This window comes from Pristiophorus japonicus, chromosome 19 (assembly GCF_044704955.1).
Source record: "Pristiophorus japonicus isolate sPriJap1 chromosome 19, sPriJap1.hap1, whole genome shotgun sequence".
Lineage (NCBI taxonomy): Eukaryota > Metazoa > Chordata > Chondrichthyes > Pristiophoridae > Pristiophorus > Pristiophorus japonicus.
In genome coordinates this window covers 76,628,042-76,652,093 of record NC_091995.1, presented here as the reverse complement: position 1 = coordinate 76,652,093, position 24,052 = coordinate 76,628,042, and the positions used below count along the sequence as shown (strand labels likewise).

Here is a 24,052-nt window from a genome sequence, read left to right as displayed (position 1 = left end):
CCCATCACCTTGTGCTCGCTGCCCCGTGTCCTAACTCACACCGAGTCCCGCTCGCCCATCACCCCCCGGTGCTCGCTGCCCATGTCCTAACTCGCACCGAGTCCCGCTCACCCATCACCCCCCGGTGCTTGCTGCCCATATCCTAACTCGCACCCAGTCCCGCTCACCCATCACCCCTGTGCTCACTGCCATGTCCTAACTCGCACCAAATCCCGCTCACCCATCACCCCTGTGCTCGCTGCCCGTGTTCTAACTCGCTCCGAGTCCCGCTCACCCATCACCCCTGTGCTCGCTACCCGTGTCCTAACTCGCACCGAGTCCCGCTCACCCATCACCCCCTGTGCTCGCTGCCCATATCCTAACTCGCACCGAGTCCCGCTCACCCATCACTCCTGTGCTCGCTACCCGTGTCCTAACTCGCACCGAGCCCCCTCACCCATCACCCCCTGTGCTCGCTACCCGTGTCCTAACTCGCACTGAGTCCCGCTCACCCATCACCCCGTGCTTGCTACCCGTGTCCTAACTTGCACCAAGTCCCGCTCACACATCACCTTGTGCTCGCTTCCCATGTCCTAACTCGCACCGAGTCCCGCTCACCCATCACCCCCTGTGCTCGCTGCCCATATCCTAACTTGCACCGAGTCCCGCTCACCCATCACCCCTGTGCTCGCTGCCCATATCCTAACTTGCACCGAGTCCCGCTCACCCATCACCCCCTGTGCTCGCTACCCGTGTCCTAACTCGCACCGAGTCCCACTCACCCATCACCCCGTGCTTGCTGCCCCGTGTCCTAACTCGCACCGAGTCCCGCTCACCCATCACCCCCTGTGCTCGCTGCCCCGTGTCCTAACTCGCACCGAGTCCCGCTCACCCATCACCCCCTGTGCTCGCTGCCCCATGTCCTAACTCGCACCAAGTCCCGCTCACCCATCGCTGACCTAATTAAGCAGTTAAGCAACGCCTCGATTTTAAAATCCTCGTCCTTGTTATCAAATCCCTCCGTGGCCTCGCCCCTCCCTATCTCTGTAATCCCCTCCAGCCCCATAACCCCCCCCCCCCCCCCCGAGATATCTACCCTTCTCCAGCTCTGGCCTCTTGAGCTTCGCCCACTTCCATCGTTCCACCATTGGTGGCCGTGCATTCAGCCGTTCAGGCCCTAAGCTCTGGAATTCCGTATCTCTACATCGCTCTTCTCTTTTGAGACACTCTTTGAAACCTAAAAACCTATCTCGGGGAAGGGCTGGGGGTCAAGTATACCAGGAGAAATCTTAATTTGCATTGTTGGCTCTCATAATCTAGTCCGGCATCCCCCAGTACAGTACTGAGGGTGTGCTGCAGTGTTGGAGGTGCCTTCTTTCACACTGAGGCTCCGTCTGCTGTCTCGGGTGGACATAAAAGATCCCAGGGCAGGGGCGTTTCTCCCCGGTATCCTGGCCAATATTTATCCCTCAACAAACTACTAGTAGTAAAAGATCCCACGGCACTATTCCAAAGAAGAGCAGTGCAGTTATCCCCAGTGTCCTGGTCAATATTTATCCCTTAATCAACGTCACAAAAAAAAATGAGATGATCTGGGTCATTATCACATTGCTGTTTGTGGGAGCTTGCTGTGCGCAAATTGGCTGCCGCATTTCCCACATTACAACAGTGACTGCACTTCCAACAAGTACCTCGCCTGTAGGCCGAGGGTCTGCTTCAAGCCGTTGGCTGGTCAGTTGTCCGGTTACACGGAGGGTAAAGCTCTGGCCCCCTGTGTTAGCCTGAAGCCCCTCCCTGCCCCACCTCCCATCTGCCCCGGCCGCCGCCCGTGCCTTTACTGTGGTGCGCTGCCCCCTGCAGGTCAGTCGGAGAGCGTGCGGGACGTCCACTTCAGCGTGCGAGACTTCTTCACCTTCGCCGCCACCTTCGAGAACGGCAACGTGCAGCTGTGGGACATGCGGAGGCCGGACCGCTGCGAGCGCATGTTCACGGCGCACAACGGGCCTGTCTTCTCCTGTGACTGGCACCCGGACGACAGGTAGGACCGGCGAGGTAGCGAGGAGCGCGCGCGCACAGAGACACCGCACAGGTACACAAGCGCCACACCAACGTGCACATGGATACACGATTCAGTATAGAATACAAGAAATAGGAGCAGGAGTTGGCCATTCGGCCCCTCGAGCCTGCTCCGCCATCCAATACGATCACGGCTGATCTGATCATAGGCTCAGCTCCACTTCCCTGCCCACTACCCATAACCCTTCACTCCCCTTATCGCTCAAAAATCTGTCTATCTCTGCCTTAAATATATTCAATGTCCCAGCCTCCACAGCTCTCTGGGGCAGAGGATTCCACAGATTTACAACCCTCTGAGAGAAGAAATTCCTCCTCATTTCTGTTTTAAATGGGCGGCCCCTTATTCTGAGACTATGTCCCCTAGTTTTAGTTTTCCCTATGAGTGGAAATATCCTCTCTGCATCCACCTTGTCGGGCCTCCTCATTATCTTAAGTGTTTCGATAAGATCACCTCATTCTTCTAAACTCCAATGTGTATAGGCCCAACCTGCTCAACCTATCTTCATAAGTCAACCCCTTCATCTCCGGAATCAACCGAGTGAACCATCTCTGAACGGCCACCAATGTAAGTATATCCTTCCTTAAATACGGAGACCAAAACTGTACGCAGTACTCCAGATGTGGCCTCCCCAATACCCTGTACAGTTGTAGCAGGACTTCTCTGCTTTTATACTCTATCCCCCTTGCAATAAAGGCCAACATTCCATTTGCCTTCCTGTTGGTTGGTACAACATCAGACAGTGCTGTTCTGTCACCGGCAAAGATTATTCAGCGAGTAAAACTGTGGGAGGGGGTGGGGAACTTTCCGGGTCGGCGATAGTTCTTTGTGTACAAGTCTTCAGACCTGCTATGTGTCAGCCAGTAGGTACCCTCGTCTCTGAGTCAGACAGTTGTGGGTTCAAGTCCCACTCCAGGGACCTGAGCACATAAATCCAGGCTGACACTCCCAGTGCAGAGCTGAGGGAGTGCTGCACTGTCGGAGGTGCTGTCTCTCAGACGAGACGTTAAACCGAGGCCCCGTCTGCTCTCTCAGGTGGACATGAAAGATCCTGTGACAATATTTTGAAGAAGAGCAGGGGAGTTATCCCCGGTGTCCTGGCCAATATTGATCCCTCGATCAGTGTCACTAGAAACAAATGATCTGGGTCATTATCACATCGCTGTTTGTGGGAGCTTGCTTTGCGCAAGTTGGCTGCCGCGTTTCCCACATTACAACAGTGACCACACTTCAAAAGTACTTCATTGGCTGTAAAGTGCTTTGAGACATCCGGTGGTCATGAAAGGCGCTATATAAATGTACGTCTTTCTTCCTTTTACTGCCTAAAGTGTCTTCAAACAAAAGAACTGGGCCCTGCTGGTACTCTCCAAGGATTGAGCAAGATAGGAGCAGGAGGAGGCCACTCAGCCCCTCGAGCCTGTTCCGCCATCCAGTGGGATCCTGGCACAAAACCATCGAACTGCAGCCAGGGTTGCTGCAACTGGCTTCAGTGTCCCAGCCCGGGTCTGGGAGGGAAAGTCTGGCTGGATCTGGGGCCGAGCAACGCGGGCCTTGCTGGTTGGGCCGGTATTGATGCCTTTGCGTTTGTCCTGCAGGGGCTGTTTGGTGACAGGTGGCCGGGACAAGATGGTGAAGGTATGGGACCTGACGGGTTACAAGGCCAGGGAGACGTACTGCGTGCAGACCATCGCCTCCGTGGCCCACGTGCTGTGGCGCCCGGACCGCAAGCACCACATCGCCACCTGCTCCATGATGGTCGACCACAACATCTACGTTTGGGACGTGCGCCGGCCCTACGTGCCCTTTGCCATGTTCGAGGAGCACAAGGATGTCACCACGGGCATCGCCTGGCGCCACGCCCACGACCCCCACTACCTGCTGTCCGGCTCCAAGGACAGCACCCTCTACCACCACTTCTTCAAGGACGCCCGGCGGCCGGCCAGCCAGGCGGTGCCGGAGGGGCTGTGCGTCAGCCTGTTCGGCGATGTGGCCTTCGCCCTGAAGGAGGGCCTGTGCCCGGCCGAGTCGCACCGCAAGTCCTACGGCCCCGACCGCCGCTACCCCTTCTTCTTCATCCGCCGGCAAGACCCGGCCGAACAGTTCACCAACGTGGCGAGCGCCCTCAGCGTCTTCGAGAGCCAGCCGGGCGCCGCCTCCACCGACGGCTTCGCCAAGACGGCCCGGCGCTACTGCCTGAGCGGCGGGCCGCTGCCCGAGCTGTGTGACCGCAACGCCGCCGTCGCCCGTGAGCTGCGGCGCTACCAGGTGGCCCAGATCTGGACCATGCTGAAGATCATCTACGCCGGGCCGGCGGCCACCGGCAACATGGTGCCGGGCGCCGGCAAAGTGGCTCACCCGCTCAGCAGGTACAGTGTATCTGGGGGGCGACTGGCGCTCCGTCAGCCCACCCTCACACACGCTTCATACCGTGCAACATACATCACATGCACACCAAACATCGTCACACCAAACACCGTCACACCATATACCGTCACACCAAACACCGTCACACCAAACACCGTCACACCAAACATCGTCACACCAAACACCGTCACACCATATACCGTCACACCAAACACCGTCACACCAAACATCGACACACCAAACACCGTCACACCAAACACCGTCACACCAAACACCGTCACACCAAACACCGTCACACCATATACCGTCACACCATATACCGTCACACCAAACACCGTCACACCAAACACCGTCACACCAAACACCGTCACACCAAACACCGTCACACCGTCACACCATATACCGTCACACCAAACACCGTCACACCAACACCGTCACACCAAACATCGTCAAACCATATACCGTCACACCAAACATCGTCACACCAAACACCGTCACAACAAACATCGTCACACCAAACATCGTCACACCAAACACCGTCACACCAAACATCGTCACACCAAACACCGTCACACCAAACATCGTCACACCATATACCGTCACAACAAACACCGTCACACCAAACACCGTCACACCAAACACCGTCACACCATTACAGACACAACAACAACTTGCATTTCTATAGCACCTTTAGCGTAGCAAAACATCCCAAGGCGCTTCACAAAAATGTGACTCCGAGTTATGGGCAGTGCTGTTCTCAGGTAAATCCTAAATCAGAACAACTTGCATTTATACAGCACTTTTAACTAGTAAAATGTCACAGGAGTATATACTCAGACAGAATTTGACACCGAAACATCTAAGGAGATATTGGGACAGATGACCAGTAGCTTGGTCAAAGAGGTAGGTTTTAAGGAGCGTCTTAAAGGAGGAGAGAGAGGTGGAGAGGTTTAGGGAGGGAGTTCCAGAGCTTGGGGCCTAGGCAGCTGAAGGCACGGCCACCAATGGTTGAGCGATGGAAATCGGGGATTCCCAAAAGGCCAAAATTGGAGGAGCGCAGACATCTCGGGGGGGTTGAGAGGCTGAAGGAGATTACAGAGATAGGGAAGGGTGAGGCCATGGAGGGATTTGTAAACAAGGATGATAATTTTAAAATCGAGGCGTTGTTTAACCGGAAGCCAAAGTAGGTCAGTGAGCACAGGGGTGATGGGTGAGCGGGATTTGGTGCGAGTTAGGACACGGGCAGCCGAGTTTTGGATCACCTGCAGTTTACGTTGGGTGGAAGGTGGGAGGCCAGCCAGGAGTGCATTGGAGTAGTGAAGTCTAGCGGTAACAAAGGCCGGGATGAGGGTTTCAGCAGCAGAAGAGCAGAGGCAGAGGCGGAGACTACCTTTTAGTCTAGGGGTAAATGGATAAGTCTAAGTGTACATCGAGTGGAAGATAGGAGGGTGGCCAAGAGAGCATTGGAATAGTCGAGTCAGGAGGTACACCGTACATACCCTGTATCACAAACAACATTGCTACAACATACTTTACAAAACGCAACGTAGAATAAGCACAGCATACTAAATACATGTAACAGGCAGTACATATGTGCATACAGCTGTGGCTCAGTGGGCAGCACTCTTGCTTCTCAGTCAGAAGGTTGTGGGTTCAAGTCCCACTCCAAAGACTTGAGCACATAAATCCAGGCTGACATACCCAGGGGAGTGCCACACTGTCATTGGTGCCGTCTTTTGGATGAGACATTAAACTGAGGCCCCGTCTGCTCTCTCAGGTGGATGTCAATGATCCCATGACACTATTTCGAAGAAGAGCAGGGAAGTTATCCCCGGTGTACGGAGCCGATATTTACCTCTCAATCATCATAACAAAAAATCAGATTACCTGGTCATTATCACATTGCTGTTTGCGGGAGCTTGCTGTGCGCAAATTGGCTGCTACATGACTACACTTCAAAAAGTACTTCATTGGCTAGATAGAGCTTTTTGGGACATCTGGTGTTTGTGAAAGGCTCTATAGAAATGCAAGAATTTGTTTATCACAGATGTACAATATATTTTGCTCACACTAATTCTCCATTCTGGGATTAAGTCCAAGCAATAACTTACACAGTCATCATGATCCAAAAAGCATGATTTTACATTTTCAAATGTAAACTGGACAAGGAAAATGCAGTTTTCCCCAGGTGTTTCTACGGAAACGCAGCACCAGTTGCCATGGTGCCGATGAGATGGTGGCACTGACCCTGACATCCTGCTGAGTGCAGCAACCGTGATTGGCTGTCGCAGTCATGTGCCCTGGACTCGCTCCAGGGTTGATGCTCCCCAGACATGTTTGACTCAGTACAGCAGGGGATGGCAGGAACCTCACCCCTGGGTCTAAAGGTTGTGTGTTCGAGCCCCACACTCGAGCACAAGAACCAGAGGCGACACGAGGAACCATTCTTTTTTTACAAAGCGAGTGGTCAACATAAGAATTAGGAACAGGAGTAGGCCATAAGACCCCTCGAGTCTTCAATGAGATCATGGCTGATCTTTTACCTCAACTCCACTTTCCTGCACTGTCCCCATATCCTTTGATTTCCCCCAGAGCCCAAAAATCCATTGATCTCAACCATCAATATACTCAACGACTGAGCATCCATGGCCCTCTGGGGTAGAGAATTCCAAAGATACACAACCCTCTGAGAGAAGAAATTCCTCCTCATCTTAGTCTTCAATAGCCAACCCCTTATCCTGAGACTATGCCCCCTGGTTCTAGACACTCCAACCAGGGGGAAACAACCTCTCAGCATCTACCCTGTCAAGCCCCCTCAGACTCTTGTGTTTCAATGAGATCACCTCTCATTCTTCTAAATCCTGAGAGACTAGGCTCAATCTCCTCAATCCGATTTGGACTGCACTGCCTGAGAGGGTGATGGAAGCAAATTCAATGGTAGCTTTCAAAAGGAGAATTGGATAAATACTTGAAGGGATAAAGGTAGCGGGGCTCTGAGGACAGAGCAGGGGACTGGGACTAATGGGATCGCTCTTTTAAAGAGCTGGCACAGGCACGATGGGCCGAATGGCCTCGTTGTGTGCTGTATCATTCTATGATTCTATAATCTAGACGGTGCAGTGGTGAGGGAGTGCCGCACTGCCAGGTGAGGTGTTGTTCAGATGAGATGTTAAACCGAGACCCCCATCTACCTGGTGGGGTGGTTCATGTGGATGTTCGAAGAGCAGGCAGCTCCCCATGTGCTGGCCAACATTCAGCCCGTAGCCAACACCAGCGGAAACCCATTCGCTGGATCATTACTGTTTCCGGGAAGTTGCGGGGGGCAGAATGGTGGCTGTGTTTTGCCCGAGGAACAGCGATAACATAGAAACATAGAAAATAGGTGCAGGAGTAGGCCCTTCGAGCCTGCACTGCCATTTAAAACGATCATGGCTGATCTGATCATGGACTCAGCTCCACTTCCCTGCCCGCCCCCTTATTCCCTTATCGGTTAAGAAACTGTCTATCTCTGTCTTAAATTTATTCAATGACCCGGCTTCCACAGCTCTCTGAGGCAGCGAATTCCACAGATTTACAACCCTCTGAGAGAAGACATTTCTCCTCATCTGTTTTAAATTGGCGGCCCTTATTCTAAGATCATGCCTTCTAGTTCTAGTCTCTCCCATCAGTGGAAACATCCTCTCTGCATTCACCTTGTCAAGCCCCCTCATAATCTTATACGTTTCGATAAGATCGCCTCTCATTCTTCTGAATTCCAATGAGTAGAGGCCCAACCTCCTCAACCTTTCCTCATAAGTCAACCCCCTCAATATGGAATTCATTGCATGAAGTGTTTGGGAGTTTACAGCATGGTAAGGCACCACATCATCGCGAGTCGCCCCGTCAGTTTGGGCACGCTCGCTGTACTGACCCCGGGCTCTGGTTTTGCACCATCTGCCGTGGAGTACATTGTTCAGGGTTGTCGAGGATTGACTGCTGATTCTCTCCTCTCCTCTTCCCCACCCTCCTCTCTGCAGCTTTACTATGAAAGATAGTACGACAGCGTTAGGAAGTGAAGTCAAACTGGAGCGGGCCCGAATGGAGAACCGGCAGGACAGCTTACCCCTGGATTCAACCATCACCTTACTGCAAACCAACGAAGGTACTAAGATATGTGGGGGCTTTATTCATTCGAACCTAAGAATTAGGAGCAGGAGTCGGCCATACGGCCCCTCGAGCCTGCTCCGCCATTCAATGAGATCATGGCTGATCTTCGACCTCAACTCCACTTTCCAACCCAATCCCCATATCCCTTGATTCTCTTCATATCCAGAAATGTATCGATCCCAATCTTGAATTTACTCATTGGCTGAGTATCCACAGCCCTATGAGGTAGAGAATGCCAAAGATTTACAACACCAAGTGTCAGCTGTGGCTCAGTGGGTAGCACCCTTGCCTCTGAGTTAGACAGTTGTGTAGACAAGTCTCACTCCAGAACTGGAGCACCTAGATCTAGACTGACACTCCCAGGGAGCACTACACTGTCAGAGATGCCATCTTTCTGATGAAATGTTAAACTGAGGCCCTATCTGCCCTTTTGAAGAAGAGCAGGGGAATTCTCCCTGGGGCCAATATTTATCCCTCAATCAACATAACAAAAACAGATTATCTGGTCATTATCACGTTGCTGTTTGTGGGAGCTTGCTGTGTGCAAATTGGCTGCCTTCCTAATTGCTTGCTGTACCTGTATGTTAACTTTCTTTAATTCATGTGCAAGGACCCCCAAATCCCTCAGAATACCAAATGTTATTCCCCCAATTGTATTTCTATGAATCCAGCTCGTTTCAGAATGACTGTGTGTTTTTAACAAACAGAAGGACCTTCTGTGGCCCTTTACTCTTCAAACAGATTCGTAAATCCAGAGCCTGTAATAGGTCTGATAATTCACTTTATTGATTATTGACAACACATTAATCTTAAACACCACCCATACAGAGTAGCGCATATTAGTTTCACGTCTTAATTGCTCATGTGTGTGGGTTTTAATGAGGGCCCGTGAAGATGACTTCTCCAAGCCTGTTTACGCCACTGGGTCTCAAAGGCAGCAAGAGGTCACTTTCTTTCTAACTAAGAAAAATCATTCAATCGCTTCCTTACACCATTTTCTTTGTGGTTATACTTCCTGCAGGATGCAGCACTATCTGATGTTTTATAACCGCCCCAATTGTTTGAACCGATTGGCAGAGATGAGGGGCCCCATGCTGTTACTTCTTCCTATCATTGCTTTCCCCGAGCCATAAGCTTTGCTGTGAACAACGGTAGATGCATGCTCCCATAGCAGCTCATTGCCCCTGCTATACTGCAGCAGTCTCACACTGCCCCCTGCTGTGAGGTAAAGCCTGAGTTGTAAAAGCTTACGGGGCCGAAATTCCCCAGCTCTGCGCCTCCCGATCGTGCCTCCGGGGTGGGGGCGCGACTGGCTCCCGCGAAAATTGCGTGCGAGTTCGCGGAGGCGCGAACACGGTAGCGCGTCACCGCGTGCACCGACCCATTTCCGCCCATGCGGTGGAATTTGGCCAGTGCCCCGCGAGGCTGGGGCGGGCGATGTCAGCGCCGGCCCGACCCGGGCCGACTTCCGCTGGCGGGGGCGGCAGTTAAAGGGGCAGGTGCGCTGCGGCGTGCGGCGCCATTTTTTTGTTGCCTACGGCTGACTCACCGGTCGGCCCGTTCCGCTGTGCCATCGTGGGGTCGTGCAGCCCGGCACTCCGCCTCAGCGCCGGGCTGTGTCCACGACACTGCCCAGCCCTGGTGGCCCGGCGGAGGCCTTTAACGGAAGGGGAGGGGCTTTGAAATGCGTCAGCCCTACGCGGGGAGCCCGCCCCAAAGGAAGGTGGAGCGAGCGACATTGTGCTCCGCTTCCTGTAACGGCAAGTTCGTGGTCAGGACGGGATTTCCACACCAGACACCGTAAGTTCCGCCTCCCCTTGGTTACCGCCCCCAAACGGGACGCAACCCAATTTCTGCCCATATGTGTTTCAATCTTAATAATTCTTTAAGCTCAATATTTCCCCACCTAGCTTATGTTATAACAGTGACTAGAGTCCCATGGCACTATTTCAAAGGAGAGCAGAGAGTTATCCCCGGTGTCCTGGCCAATATTTATCCCTCAATCAACATCACTAAAACAGATTATCACATTGCTGTTTGTGGGAGCTTGCTGTGCGCAAATTGGCTGCTGCCTTTCCCACATTACAACAGGTACTACACTCCAAAAGTACTTCATTGGCTGTAAAGCACTTTGGGATGTCCTAAGGTCATGAAAGGCGCTATATAAATGCAAGTCTTTCAGAACACCAGCCCCAAACTTGCCTTTTCCCACTGCATACCTGCATAGAAAGAAAGACTTCTTTGAAAGAAGACAGGGCCTCGGTTTAGCATCTCATCCCAAAGCTAGTACCTCTGACAGTGCAGCACTCCCTCAGTGTCTTTCATCATCACAGGACATCGCAAAGCGCTTCACAGCCAATGAAGTACTTTTTGACGTGTAGTCACTCTGGTAATGTGGGAAACTCGGCAGCCAATTTGCGCACAGCAAGCTCCCACAAACAGCAATGTGATAATGACTAGATAATCTGCTTTTGTTACGTTGATTGAGGGATAAATATTGGCCAGGACACCAATATAGTGTCATGGGATCTTTTACGTCCACCTGAGAGAGCAGACGGGGCCTCGGTTTAATGTCTCATCCGAAAGACGGCACCTCCAACAGTGCAGCATTCCCTCAGCACTGCACTGGGAGTGTCAGCCTAGATTTTTGTGCTCAAGTCTCTGGAGTGGGACTTGAACCTACAACTTTCTGACTCGGAGGGACCTAGGAACCAAAGTAGGCCATTCAGAACCTTGAGCCGGTTCCACCATTCAACATTCAGAACCTCGTCCCTTTCGATGAGTTCATAGCTGAATGCACCTCAACCCCATTCACCCGCCTTTTCTCAATATCCCTTGATATTATTTTCCTGATTAAAAAAAAATCTATCGATCTGTATTGAAAACTCCAATCGACACCCAGCATCCATAGCTTTTTGCGGGGGAGAGAGTTCCAGATTCCCAATACCCTTTGTGTGAAGAAATGCTTCCTGACATCACCCCTGAACGGCCTGGCTCTAATTTTAAGGTTAAACCTCCTTGTTCTGGACTTCCCCCCCCACCAGAGGAAACGGTTTCTCTCTATCTACCCTATTGAATCCTTTTAACATTTTCAGGCCTGAATGGAAGGGGCTTTATATTCCAGTAACATGGCTCTGCATTTCCCATTCTTTCAGAGAACGAGGAGACGGAGGGCAGCGATGCCCCGGCAGATTATCTGTTTGGCGATGGGGAAGCTGATGAAGACGACTTCTTCATCGTCGACCATGAAAATGTACCAGGTGAGTGAGTGACCGGGAAATAGCCCCTCGCTCCAGCTGCTGCCAGAAGGTTCGAGCTATCAGGAAAGATTGCACAGGCTGGGGCTCTTTTCTCGAGAGAAGACAAGGCTGAGGGGTGACCTGATAGAGGTCTTCCAGATTATGAAGTGGTTCGATAGGGTCGTTGTAGAGAAGGTGTTTCCACTTATGGGGGAGACCAGAACTAGGGATCATCAATGTAAGATAGTCACTAATAAATCCACTTGGGAATTCAGGAGAAACGTCTTTATCCAGAGAGTGGTGAGAATGTGGAACTCGCTGCCACAGGGAGGGGTTGAGGCGAAAAGTATCGATGCACTTAAGGGGAAGCTGCATAAACACATGAGGGAGAAAGGAATAGAAGGATATGTTGATGGGGTGGGATGAAGAGGGTGGGAGGAGACTGGTGTGGAGCAGAAACCCCAGTATGGACCTGTTGGGCCGAGTGGCCTGTTTCTGTGCTGTAAATTGGCTCAGTGACAGGAAACAGGGAGTAATGGTGAACAGTTGTTTTTCGGACTGGAGGAAGGTATACAATGGTGTTCCCCAGGGGTCGGTACTGGGACCACCGCTTTTCTTGATATATATTAATGACTTGGACTTGGGTGTACAGGGCACAATTTCAAAATTTGTAGATGGTACAAAACTTGGAAGTATAATGAACAGTGAGGAGGATAGTGATAGACTTCAAGGGACATAGACAGGCTGGTGGAATGGGCGGGCACGTGGCAGATGAAGTTTAATGCAGAAAAGTGCGAAGTGATACATTTTGGTAGGAAGAATAAGGAGAGGACATATAAACTAAATGGTACAATCCTAAAGGGGGTGCAGGAACAGAGAGAGCTGCGGGTGTATGTGTGCAAATTGATGAAGGTGGCACGGCAGGTTGAGAAAGCGGTTAAAGGATACGGTTATCCTGGGCTTCATAAATAGAGGCATAGAGTACAAAAGCAAGGGAGTTATGATGAACCTTTATAAAACACTGGTTCGGCCTCAACTGGAGTACTGTGTCCAATTCTGGGCACCGCACTTTAGGAAGGATGTGAAGGCCTTAGAGAGGGTGCAGAAAAGATTTACGAGAATGATTCCAGGGATGAGGGATTTCAGTTACGTGGATAGACTGGAGAAGCTGGGGTTGTTCTCCCTGGAGCAGAGAAGGTTGAGAGGAGATTTGATCGAGGTGTTCAAAATCATGAGAGGTCTGGACAGAGTAGATAGAGAGAAACTGTTCCCATTGGTGGAAGGGTCGGGAAGCAGAGGACAGAGATTTAAGACAAAAGAACCAAAGGCGACATGAGGGAAAACTTGTTTACGCAGTGAGTAGTTAGGATTGGGAATACGCTGGCTGAGACAGATTCATTTGTGGCTTTCAAAAGGGAGTTGGGTAAGTACCTGAAGGAACAAATTTGCAGGGCTATGGGGAAAGGGCGGGGGAGTGGGACTGGCTGAAGTGTTCTTGCAGAGAGCCGTCACGGGCTCGACGGGCCGAATGGCCTCCTTCCGTGCTGCAACCATTCGATGATTCTGTGAAATTCGATGTAAAGCACCCAGGTTCAGTGGCCGGTCTATGCGAAGTCAGGTTGCCAGGAGTGGGCGCCAGTATTGGCCTCGGCTTCTGGGCTAGGAAAGGGAACCATCGAGCCGGGTTCTCATCATCATCATAGGCGGTCCCTCGAATGAGCACGACTTGCTTCCACAAGAGCTCACAGATGTTTCAATGAAGGACCCGATGTTCCAGTCCTGAACTCCAATTGAGGGGGGTGGAAGATGCCTGTGCGTGGATTTTTTAAACGTGTGGTGACCGTTGCACAGCAGCCACCACACGGGCTTGGCAGAGCTAGGCCTTTATCCAGTGGCAAGGGTAAACCAGGACGACTGGAGACCAGCTCGGCAAGGCCGGGTTCTAGATGACCACCAAAAGCACAAGTGGAAACATCTTCTCTGCGTCTACTCTAGCAAACCCTTAGACTGGCTTAGGTTGGACTGTCTCTTGTAGTGAAGCTATGAGATAGAGAATTTTCTCCCCTCTTCGCCCCGATCCACACTGGGGTGCCGGTTCCACAAAACCGCCAGCTCTCCTCCATATGGTCATTCTTCATGTTCGAGACTGGATAGAGTGTGTGTCCGGTAGGTTGTTTGACTCTAGGGGAACCTTACAGACATACCTGATCCTTCACTGGATAGCCATCAGGAGCAGGAACCTTGGCTCTTTCCGCACTGCGCAGCCCAGGATGTGCAGAGGCCAATCGGGGCCTACTCCTGCTGTTCTGGCTGAGCTCGCCGAATTCAGCCACGACAGGAATTAGACCCGGCATCTTCCTGCTCAGTACCACACCAGGAAGTGTCCACCCACCGAGCTACAACAGCAACATCGTGTATTCATATAGCGCCTTTAACGTAGTAAAATGTCCCAAGGCGCTTCACGAGTATGTTTTAAGATAAAACATAAACTTGACACCAAGCCACATAAGAAGAAATTAAGGCAGTAGTCAAAGAGGTAGGTTTTAAGGAGCGTCTTAAAGGAGGAAAGAGAGGTAGAGAGGCGGAGAGGTTTAGGGAGGGAGTTCCAGAGCTTGGGGCCGAGGCAGCACAAGGCACAGCCACCAATGGTTGAGCGATTATAATCAGGGATGCTCAAGAGGGCAGAATGAGAGGAGCGCAGAGATCTTAGGGGGATGTGAGGCTGGAGGAGATTACAGAGATAGGGAGGGGCGAGGTCATGGAGGGATTTGAAAACAAGGATGAGAATTTTGAAATCGAGGCGTTGCTTAACCGGGAGCCAATGCAGGTCGGTGAGCACAGGGGCGATGGGTGAGCGGGACTTGGTGCGAGTTAGGACACGGGCAGCTGAGTTTTGGATCAGCTCTAGCTTACGGAGGGTGGAATGTGGGCGGCCGGCCAGGAGTGTGTTGGAGGACGCAGGGGGAGTGTCCTGTGGTCGAGGATTCACGATTGGGTTTTTCTTTCCCTCAGGAGAAGAGCACGAGTTCATCCTCCCGCAGGAGGGCTTCCCGCTGCGGCACGAAATCCTGGACCACCCGACGGCCCTCGACCACTTCCAGGACAAGACGAACTCGCCCCACATCAGCGGCAACGAGGCAGATTCCGTCTCGCTGACTCCCACCGAGGGCATTTCCCTCGTCTCGGTCTCGCAGCCGCCGTTCGAGCACGGGTTCTCCGTCGCCTACTTCAACCCCATCGTCCGCGACATGATGTGCTTCTACGCCGAGCAGGGAGACGTGCAGATGGCCATATCTGTCCTGATTGTGCTCGGGGACAGGATTAAGAAAGAAATCGATGAGCAGACGCAGGTAGGGCCAAACAAGATCAGGGTGAATCGCCCCAGCTTGCCCTTCCCTGCTGAATGCGTCGACTCTTGTACAATATACTGTAGGAAAAAGCCCCAAGTGGCTTCACAAAAGACATAAGAAAATAAGAAATAGGAGCAGGAGTCGGCCATTCGGCCCCTCAAGCCTGCTGCGCCATCCAATAAGATCAGGGCTGATCTTCTACCTCAACTCCACTTTCCTGCATTAACTGTCACTTGGACAAGTGTGGATTTATTAAAGGCAAATCGCGTCTAACTAACTTAGTTGAGTTTTTTGATGAGTGAACAGGCTGATGAGGGCAATGCGGTTGATGCAGTGTACATGGCCTTCCAAAAAGGCAATTGACAAAGTCCCACATAATAGGCTTGCAGCAAAGTTGAAGCCCATGGAATAAAAAGGATAGTGACAGCTTGGATACAAAATTGGCTCAGCGACAGGAAACAGGGAGTAGTGGTGAACGTTTGTTCGGACTGGAGGAAGGTATACACTGGTGTTCCCCACGGGTCGGTTCGAGGACCACTGCTTTTCTTGATATATATTGCCATATAGGACCGAGATGAGGAGAAACTTTTTCACCCAGAGAATTGTGAACCTGTGGAATTCTCTGCCACAGAAAGTTGTTGAGTCCAGTTCATTGGCTATATTCAAAAGGGAGTTAGATGTGGCCCTTGCGGCTAAAGGGATCAAGGGGTATGGAGAGAAAGCAGGAATGGGGTACTGAAGTTGCATGATCAGCCATGATCATATTGAATGGTGGTGCAGGCTCGAAAGGCCGAATGGCCTGCTCCTGCACCTATTTTCTATGTTTCTATATTAATGACTTGGATGTGGGTGTACAGGGCACAATTTCAAAATTTGCAGATGACACAAAACTTGGAAGTGTAGTGAACAGTGAGGAGGAGAGCGATAGACTTCAGGAGGACATAGACAGGCTGGTGGAATGGGCGGGCACGTGACAGATGAAACGTAACAGAAAAGTGCAAAGTGATACATTTTGGTAGGAACAATGAGGAGAGACAATATAAACTGAAGGGTACAATTCTAAAGCGGGTGCAGGAACAGAAATACCTGGAGGTATATGTACACAAATCGTTGAAGGTGGCAGGGCAGGTTGAGAAGGCAGTTAAAAAGCTTACGGGATCCTGGACTTCATGAATAGAGGCACAGAGTACAAAAGCAAAGAAGTTATGATGAACCTTTATAAACACTGATTCGGCCTCAACTGGCGTACTGTGTCCAATTCTGGGCACCACACTTTAGGAAGGATATGAAGGCCTTAGAGTGGGTGCAGAAAGATTGACCAGAAAGGTTCCAGGGATGAGGGACTTCAGTTACGTGGATAGACTGGAGAAGCTGGGGTTATTCTCCTTAGAGCAGAGAAGGCTGAGAGGAGATTTGATCGAGGTGTTCAAAATCATGAGGGGTCCGGACAGAGTAGATAGAGAGAAACAGTTCCCATTGGTGGAAGGGTCAAGAACCAGAGGACACAGATTTAAGGTGAGGGGCAGGAGAACCAAAGGCGACATGAGGAAAACTTTTTTACCCAGCGAGTGGTTAGGATCTGGAATGCACGGCCTGAGAGGGTGGTGGAGGCAGACTCAATCGTGGCTTTCAAAATGGAATTGGAGAAGTACCTGTAGAAAAAAAACTTGCAGAACTCCGGGGAAAGGGCGGGGGAGTGGGACTGGCTGAAGTGCTCTTGCAGAGAGCCGGCACGGGCTCGACGGGCCGAATGGCCTCCTTCTGTGCTGTAAGCATTCTGTGATATTACAGGAGTGTTATCAATCAACATTTAACACTGCATCATACAAGGAGCTATTAGGACAAAGGGTTGGTCAAAGAGGTAGGTTTTAAGGAGCGTCTTAAAGGAGGAAAGAGAGGCGGAGAGGTTTAGGGAGGATATTCCAGAGCTTAGGGATAAAATGAATGAGTGGGCGGTGCAGGGGCTACATACCGACCTTTGACCTCAGCGCAGACTGACGGAAGAGTTGGGTATGCTTCCCATAGAGCAACGTAGATTACGGAGCGATAGAATAGAAGTTTTGAAAAATGATGCGAGGATGGGACATGGTAGTTAGAAGCAGGCGGTTCAGAGCAGCAGAGGGGCCATTGATTCAAGATTAAATGTTAGCGATTTAGGAAGAATGAGGAGAGACAATATAAATTAAATAGTAAAATGTTAATGGGGGTGCAGGAAGAGAGAGACAAGGGGTTTTGCGTACACAAATCTTTGAAGATGGCACGATAAGTTGATAAAGCTGTTAAAAAAGCATACAGGATCTTTGGCTGTATAAATATAGGTACAAAAGCAAGGACATTATGGTGAACCTTTATAAATCACTGGTTAGACCTCAGATATTGTGTCAATTTCTGGGCACCACATTTTATGAAGGATGTGACGTTCTTAGAGAGGGTGCAGAGGGGATTCACTAGAAAGGTACCAGGGATGAGGGACTTGAATTATGTGGAGAGACTGGAAAAGCTGGGATTGTTCTTCGAAGAGCAGAGAAGGTTAAGGGGAGATTTGATCGAGGGGTTCAAAATTCTGAGGGTTTTTTTTTTTATAGAGTAGATAGAGAGAAACTGTTCCCACTGGCAGGAGTGTCGGTAACCAGAGGACACGGGTTTAAAGTAACTACCAAAAAATCCAGGTGGGAAAATCGGAGATTTTTTTTTTTTTTTTTTAAACACAGCGAGTTGTTGTGATCTGGAACGCGCTGCCCGAAAGGGCGGTGGGAGCAGATTCAATCGTGACTTTCAAAAGGGAATTGGATAAATATCTGAAGGGAAAGGCAATGGGGAAAGAGGGGGGGGGGGGGATGGGACTAATGGGATCGCTCTTTCAAAGAGCCAGCACTGGCACGATGGGCTGAATGGCCTCCTTCTGTGCTGTATGATTCTAGAACAGAGGCCAGTCAATTTTGTTCACACAGAGTGTTGTGAGGCTGTGATCGAGACAGAAATGAAGTCAACACTCGAGGTTAGATTGAAAGAAAGACTTGCATTTCTATAGCGCCTCTCACGACCACTGGACGTCTCAAAACACTCAGTGAACGTAAAAGATCCTGCGACACTATTTTGAAGAAGATCAGGGGAGTTATTCCCGGTGTCCTGGGGCCAATATTTATCCCTCAATCAACATTATTAAAAACAGATTATCTGGTCATTATCGCATTGTTGTTTGTGGGAGCTTGCTGTGCGCAAATTGACTGCCGCGCTTCCCACATTACAACAGTGACTATACTTCAAAAGTACGTCATTGGCTGTAAAGCGCTTGGGGACGTCCGGTGGTCGTGAAAGGCGCTACTGACTGAGCCACTGGCTGACGTAATAGTGATTGTGTATCAGTCGGAGTTACACGTGTCGTTATCTTTATACCCACCAGGAGCACTGGTATATGTCCTACATCGACCTGCTCCAACGCTTCCGCCTTTGGAACGTGGCCAACGAGGTGATCAAACTGAGCACGTGCAGATCCATCAACTGCCTGAACCAGGCCTCGACGACCTTGCACGTGAACTGCAACAACTGCAAGCGGCCGATGAACACCCGCGGCTGGATGTGCGAGAGGCGAGTGAAATACGTGGCGGCTCTCTCGCGTGGGCGGGTGCTGGCTCGCTGGCTGCATCCTGTGGCGGGGCGGGGGAGGGGGTGGTGGAGGGGGTGGCTCCACGCTAGTTTAGCTGCCGCTGGTGGCGTGGGCCTGTCCCGACCTGAATGGGTACCTGGGACAAGGTATTCGGGTTAGATTACCCGAAATGGGCAAGTACCCCATTCCCCAGTGTCATCAAAAAAAAGTGTTGAGTCATCGAATCATACGGCACAGGAGGCCATTCGGCCCATCATACCTGTGCTGGCTCTTTGAAAGAGTGATCCAATTAGTCCCACTCCTCAGCTCGTTCCCTGTAACCCTGCAAGTTTTCACTTTCAAGTATTTATACGAACATAAGAATTAGGAGCAGGAGTAGGCCATTCAGCCCCTCGAGCCTGCTCCACCATTCAATAAGACCATGGCTGATCTTCGACCTCAACTCCACTTTCTCGCCCGATCCCCATATCCCTTGATTCCCCGAGAGTCCAAAAATCTATCGATCTCAGCCTTGAATATACTCAACGACTGAGCATCCACAGCCCTCTGGGGCAGAGAATCCCAAAGATTCACCACCCTCTGAGTGAAGAAATTCCTCCTCATCCCAGTCTTAAATGGCCGACCCCTTATCCTGAGACTGTGCCCCCTGGTTCTAGACAGGGGGCAACAACCTCTCAGCATCTACCCTGTCAATCCCCCTCAGAATCTTGTATGTTTCAATGAGATCACCTCTCATTCTACTCCACTGTATCTAATTCCCGTTCGAATGTTACTATTGAACCTGCTCCCACCGCCCTTTCAGGCAGCGCGTTCCAGATCACAACAACTCGCTGTGATAAAACAATTCTCATCTCGCCCCACTGGTATTTTCACCAATTATCTTAGATCTGTGACCTCTGGTTACCGACCCTTCTGCCAGTGGAAACAGTTTCTCCCCATCAACTCGATCAAAACCCTCACGAATGACTGGGTTTAGAAACATAGAAATATAGAAAATAGGTGCAGGAGTAGGCCATTCGGCCCTTCTAGCCTGCACCGCCATTCAATGAGTTCATGGCTGAACATTCAACTTCAGTACCCCATTCCTGCTTTCTCGCCATACCCCTTGATCCCCCTAGCAGTAAGGACCTCATCTAACTCCTTTTTGAATATATTTAGTGAATTGGCCTCAACAACTTTCTGTGGTAGAGAATTCCACAGGTTCACCACTCTCTGGGTGAAGAAGTTCCTCCGCATCTCGGTCCTAAATGGCTTACCCCTTATCCTTAGACTGTGACCCCTGGTTCTGGACTTCCCCAACATTGGGAACATTCTTCCTGCATCTAACCTGTCTAACCCCTTCAGAATTTTATATGTTTCTATGAGGTCCCCTCTCATTCTTCTGAACTCCAGTGAATACAAGCCCAGTTGATCCAGTCTTTCTTGATAGGTCAGTCCCGCCATCCCGGGAATCAGTCTGGTGAACCTTCGCTGCACTCCCTCAATAGCAAGAATGTCCTTCCTCAGGTTAGGAGACCAAAACTGTACACAATACTCCAGGTGTGGCCTCACCAATGCCCTGTACAACTGTAGCAACACCTCCCTGCCCCTGTACTCAAATCCCCTTGCTATGAAGGCCAACATGCCATTTGCTTTCTTAACCGCCTGCTGCACCTGCATGCCAACCTTCAATGACTGATGTACCATGACACCCAGGTCTCTTTGCACCTCCCCTTTTCCTAATCTGTCACCATTCAGATAATAGTCTGTCTCTCTGTTTTTACCACCAAAGTGGATAACACTCAGCGGGAGGGGTGAGAGTTGGGTCTGTCCGCAGGTTAAGCAACGTCTCGATTTCAAAATTCTCATCCTGGTTTACAAATCCCTCCATGGTCCTCACCCCTCCCTATCTCTAATCTCCTCCTCGCCCTTCCCTATCTCTAATCTCTCCTCGCCCCTCCCTATCTCTGTAATCTCTCCTCGCCCCTCCCTATCTCTGTAATCCCCTCCTCGCCCCTCCCTATCTCTGTAATCCCCTCCTTGCCCCTCCCTATCTCTAATCTTCTCCTCACCCCTCCCTATCTCTAATCTCCTCCTCATCTTTCCCTAGCTCTGTAATCCCTCCTCGCCTCTTCCTATTTCTAATCCCTCCTCACCTCTCCTCATCTCTGTAATCCCTCCTCGCTCCTCCCTATCTCTAATCTCCTCCTCGCCCCTCCTGATCTCTGTAATCCCCGCCTCGCCCCTCCCTATCTCTAATACCATCCTCGCCCCTCCCTATCTCTAATACCCTCCTCGCCCCTCCCTATCTCTAATACCCTCCTCGCCCCTCCCTATCTCTGTAATGTCCTCCAGCCCCCCACCCCCCCTGCCCCTATCTCTGTAATCCCCTCCTTGCCCCTCCCTATCTCTGTAATCTTCTCCAGCCCCCCCCCCCCCCGCTCTAATTCTGCCCTCTTGAGCATCCCTGACTATAATCTTCAAACATTGGTGGCCGTGCCTTCTGTTACCTAGGCCCCAGGCTCTGGAACTCCCTGCCTGAACCTCTCCGCCTCTCTTTCCTCCTTAAAACCTCCCTCTTTGAGCCTTTGGTCACCTGCCATAATTTCTTATGTGGCTCGGTGTCAAATTTATTTGTGTTGTCTGATAACACTCCCGTGAAGCACTTTGGGCAACAGACATGTCTCCCCAACAACAGCTTCCCCCCCCTCCCCCCACCGCCCCCAGATAAATGGTTCACAGGAACAATTACTGCTTTCAATTATTATGGGGAAGGGCTATTTACCACCCCCCCCCCACTACAGGGGTCGCAACTTAATACTTTACAGAATCATAGAAATCTATGTTAGAGGCGCTCTATAAATGCAAGTTGTTGTTGTCTATTGATCCGCTGAAATGGAAGTGTATCTATTGTTTACGATTGGTGGTCTTTGTGTTGCTAGGTGTCGCCGTGGAGCCAGCACCTGTGCGGTATGCCACCATGCAGTGAAGGGGCTGTTTGTGTGGTGCCAGGGATGTACCCACGGAGGGCACCTCCAGCATGTCATGGACTGGTTCCAGCACCACTCCCACTGCCCGACAGGATGTGGGCACCTCTGTGAATACACCTAGCGTGAGCGCTCGCCCCCTCCCCCACCCACCCCTCGCGGGGCACCGCCGGCGGGCATCGTCACAACAGCGGGCCAGGATTTCAGGGTACGGGGACGCTTGGCGCCAGCCAGCTTCAGCACAGAGACGCAGAGTGGAAGGAATCCAGTTACACAGGGTGCCCCCGTCCAGTGAGATTCGCTCCTGAACCGAAACGCAATGGACCGTTTAACTGGGGGGGGGGGGCCTGTTGTTGGGTAGACTTGTGCATTGCCCAAACACCCGGCAACAGACACTGTGGATACACACCCACAATGTGGGCAGATTTTAGACACTGTGCACCCCAGTACAAATCATTCATGCACTGAGCACGCTTCACAGGGACAACTTCTACTTTCAATTATTATGAGGAAGGGCTATTTACCCCACCCCCCCACACACAGGGCTCTCAACCTAACACTTTATAGAATCATAGAAATCTACCGCACAAACGTCAGCCCATCGCGTCCGTGCCGGCCGACAAAGAGCTGCCCAGCCTAATCCCATCTTCCGTAGCCCTGCAGGTTACGGCACTTCAAGTGCACATCCAAGCACTTTTTAAAATGCGATGAGGGTTTCTGCCTCTACCACCCTTTTGGGCAGCAAGTTCCAGACCCCCACCGCCCTCTGGGTGAAAAAAGTTCTCCTCAACTCCCCTCTAAACCTTCTACCAATTACTTTAAATCTACGCCCCCTCTGGTAAGGGAAATGGGCCCTCCCTGTCCATCATATCTAGGCCCCTCATCACTTTATATACCTCGATAAAGTCTCCCCTCAGCCTCCTCTGTTCCGAAGTTGCATAGAGTGGGACTGTAACATTCTGCTAAGTCATTCTTTGTGGCGGTCTCCTCGGGAGGACCCAGAAGCGTTGGGCTCCCTCAACCGGGAGAGTCCAACTGGCAGTCGCAGTCTCGGCAACAAGGACTGGAGTGTGAGAGGAAGAACGTGCCGTTCTGGGCCGGGTCGTAGAGGCAAACTAAAGCTGTTTGGGGACATTTGTGTTCTGCTCACGTGTGCAGGGTAACCACGGAAGGGCCCATGATGGCCATTGGGCAGGACTGTCTAGGCTGTTGTTTGGGGGGGTGGTGGTGGGGGGGGGGGGGCAGGAGGGAATGAGGGCTAGGTGGAAAGAAGAACAAAATCTTCTTGGTGGGTTGGAGAGGGTGGGGAGCCACACATTATCAAATACAGGGTGATGGCCCAGCACATTGGAAAAGCAGTGCCTGGATGGGCGGGGTTGTAGATCGGATTGCGTTCCCAAGCTTAGCTCTGCGCCGGTTAGAAACTGGCCTTGCTCTTCCACCGACGGTGGGGATATCAGAGGGACAGTTGTCCACTCGTGCCTCCTACTGACCAGCCTGGAGTGGCAGAGGCCTGGAGATAATCAAACCCAGTCCGTCTGCAGTCGGAGCAGGGAGGGGGAGGGGGAGGGGGAGGGGAGCTCAAAGAAAACAAATGAATTCCCTCCTTCCGCTCCCCCCAACCAAGGAGCTGGAATAGGCTGAAGCCCTGATCCCTGCTCTCTGACCCCGATCCCCGCCCTCTGACCCCGATCCCCGCCCTCTGCCCAGTGCGAATATGAAGCCAGCTATCGGAGCTGTGCAGAAGTGGCTGAAAGCACTTTCATTCAAGGGGTGATAGCCCAGTAGAGTGAGTTCATTCAGAACTCCACTATAAGGGATAGTATGAGTGGAGAGGCAACTAAAAAAGGGAAAAGGTTGGTGTTTACACAGCACCTTCTTCTGGTTTCGGAACCCCACAGAGGTGGGAGGACTCCCATTCCGTCCGTGGCCTGGAGCTGGTCTCAGCTCCTACAGCAGCTCGGATGCTTCAATGGGTCTCAGTGCCCCCCCGGGCCGGAGATATACATCCACCAAGGTCCCCACCCCCAGTCACTAAATAGAGCCACAGGATCTTTAATATCCAGAGGTTACATGGAACATACAGCACAGAAACAGCCCATTTGGCCCAACTGAGTGTTTATGCTCCACACGAGCCCCCTCCCACCCCTCTTCATCTCACCCTATCAGCATATCCCTCTATTCCTTTCCCCCTCGTGTGTTTATCCAGCTTCCCCTCAAATGTATCTATGCTGTTCACCTCAACCACTCCCTGTGGGAGCGAGTTCAACATTCTCACACCTCTCTGGGTAAAGAAGTTTCTCCTGAATTCCCGATTGGATTTATTG

At 51.3% G+C, this 24,052-nt stretch overlaps 1 protein-coding gene across 2 annotated transcripts in view; it reads left to right on the top strand.

The window, feature by feature from the left end:
* Nucleotides 1-22,925, top strand: part of LOC139230495 (GATOR2 complex protein WDR24-like) — a 37,195-nt gene extending 14,270 nt beyond the window's left edge. For both annotated transcript variants that reach the window (XM_070862318.1, XM_070862320.1), the window contains exons 3-9: nucleotides 1,840-2,017; nucleotides 3,649-4,419; nucleotides 8,434-8,558; nucleotides 11,719-11,823; nucleotides 14,815-15,152; nucleotides 18,556-18,740; nucleotides 21,681-22,925. In XM_070862318.1, the coding sequence (XP_070718419.1) occupies nucleotides 1,840-2,017; nucleotides 3,649-4,419; nucleotides 8,434-8,558; nucleotides 11,719-11,823; nucleotides 14,815-15,152; nucleotides 18,556-18,740; nucleotides 21,681-21,849 (1,871 nt within the window). In that variant the 3' untranslated portion in view covers nucleotides 21,850-22,925. The remainder of the gene's footprint in view (nucleotides 1-1,839; nucleotides 2,018-3,648; nucleotides 4,420-8,433; nucleotides 8,559-11,718; nucleotides 11,824-14,814; nucleotides 15,153-18,555; nucleotides 18,741-21,680) is intronic.
* Nucleotides 22,926-24,052: the final 1,127 nt, after the last annotated feature.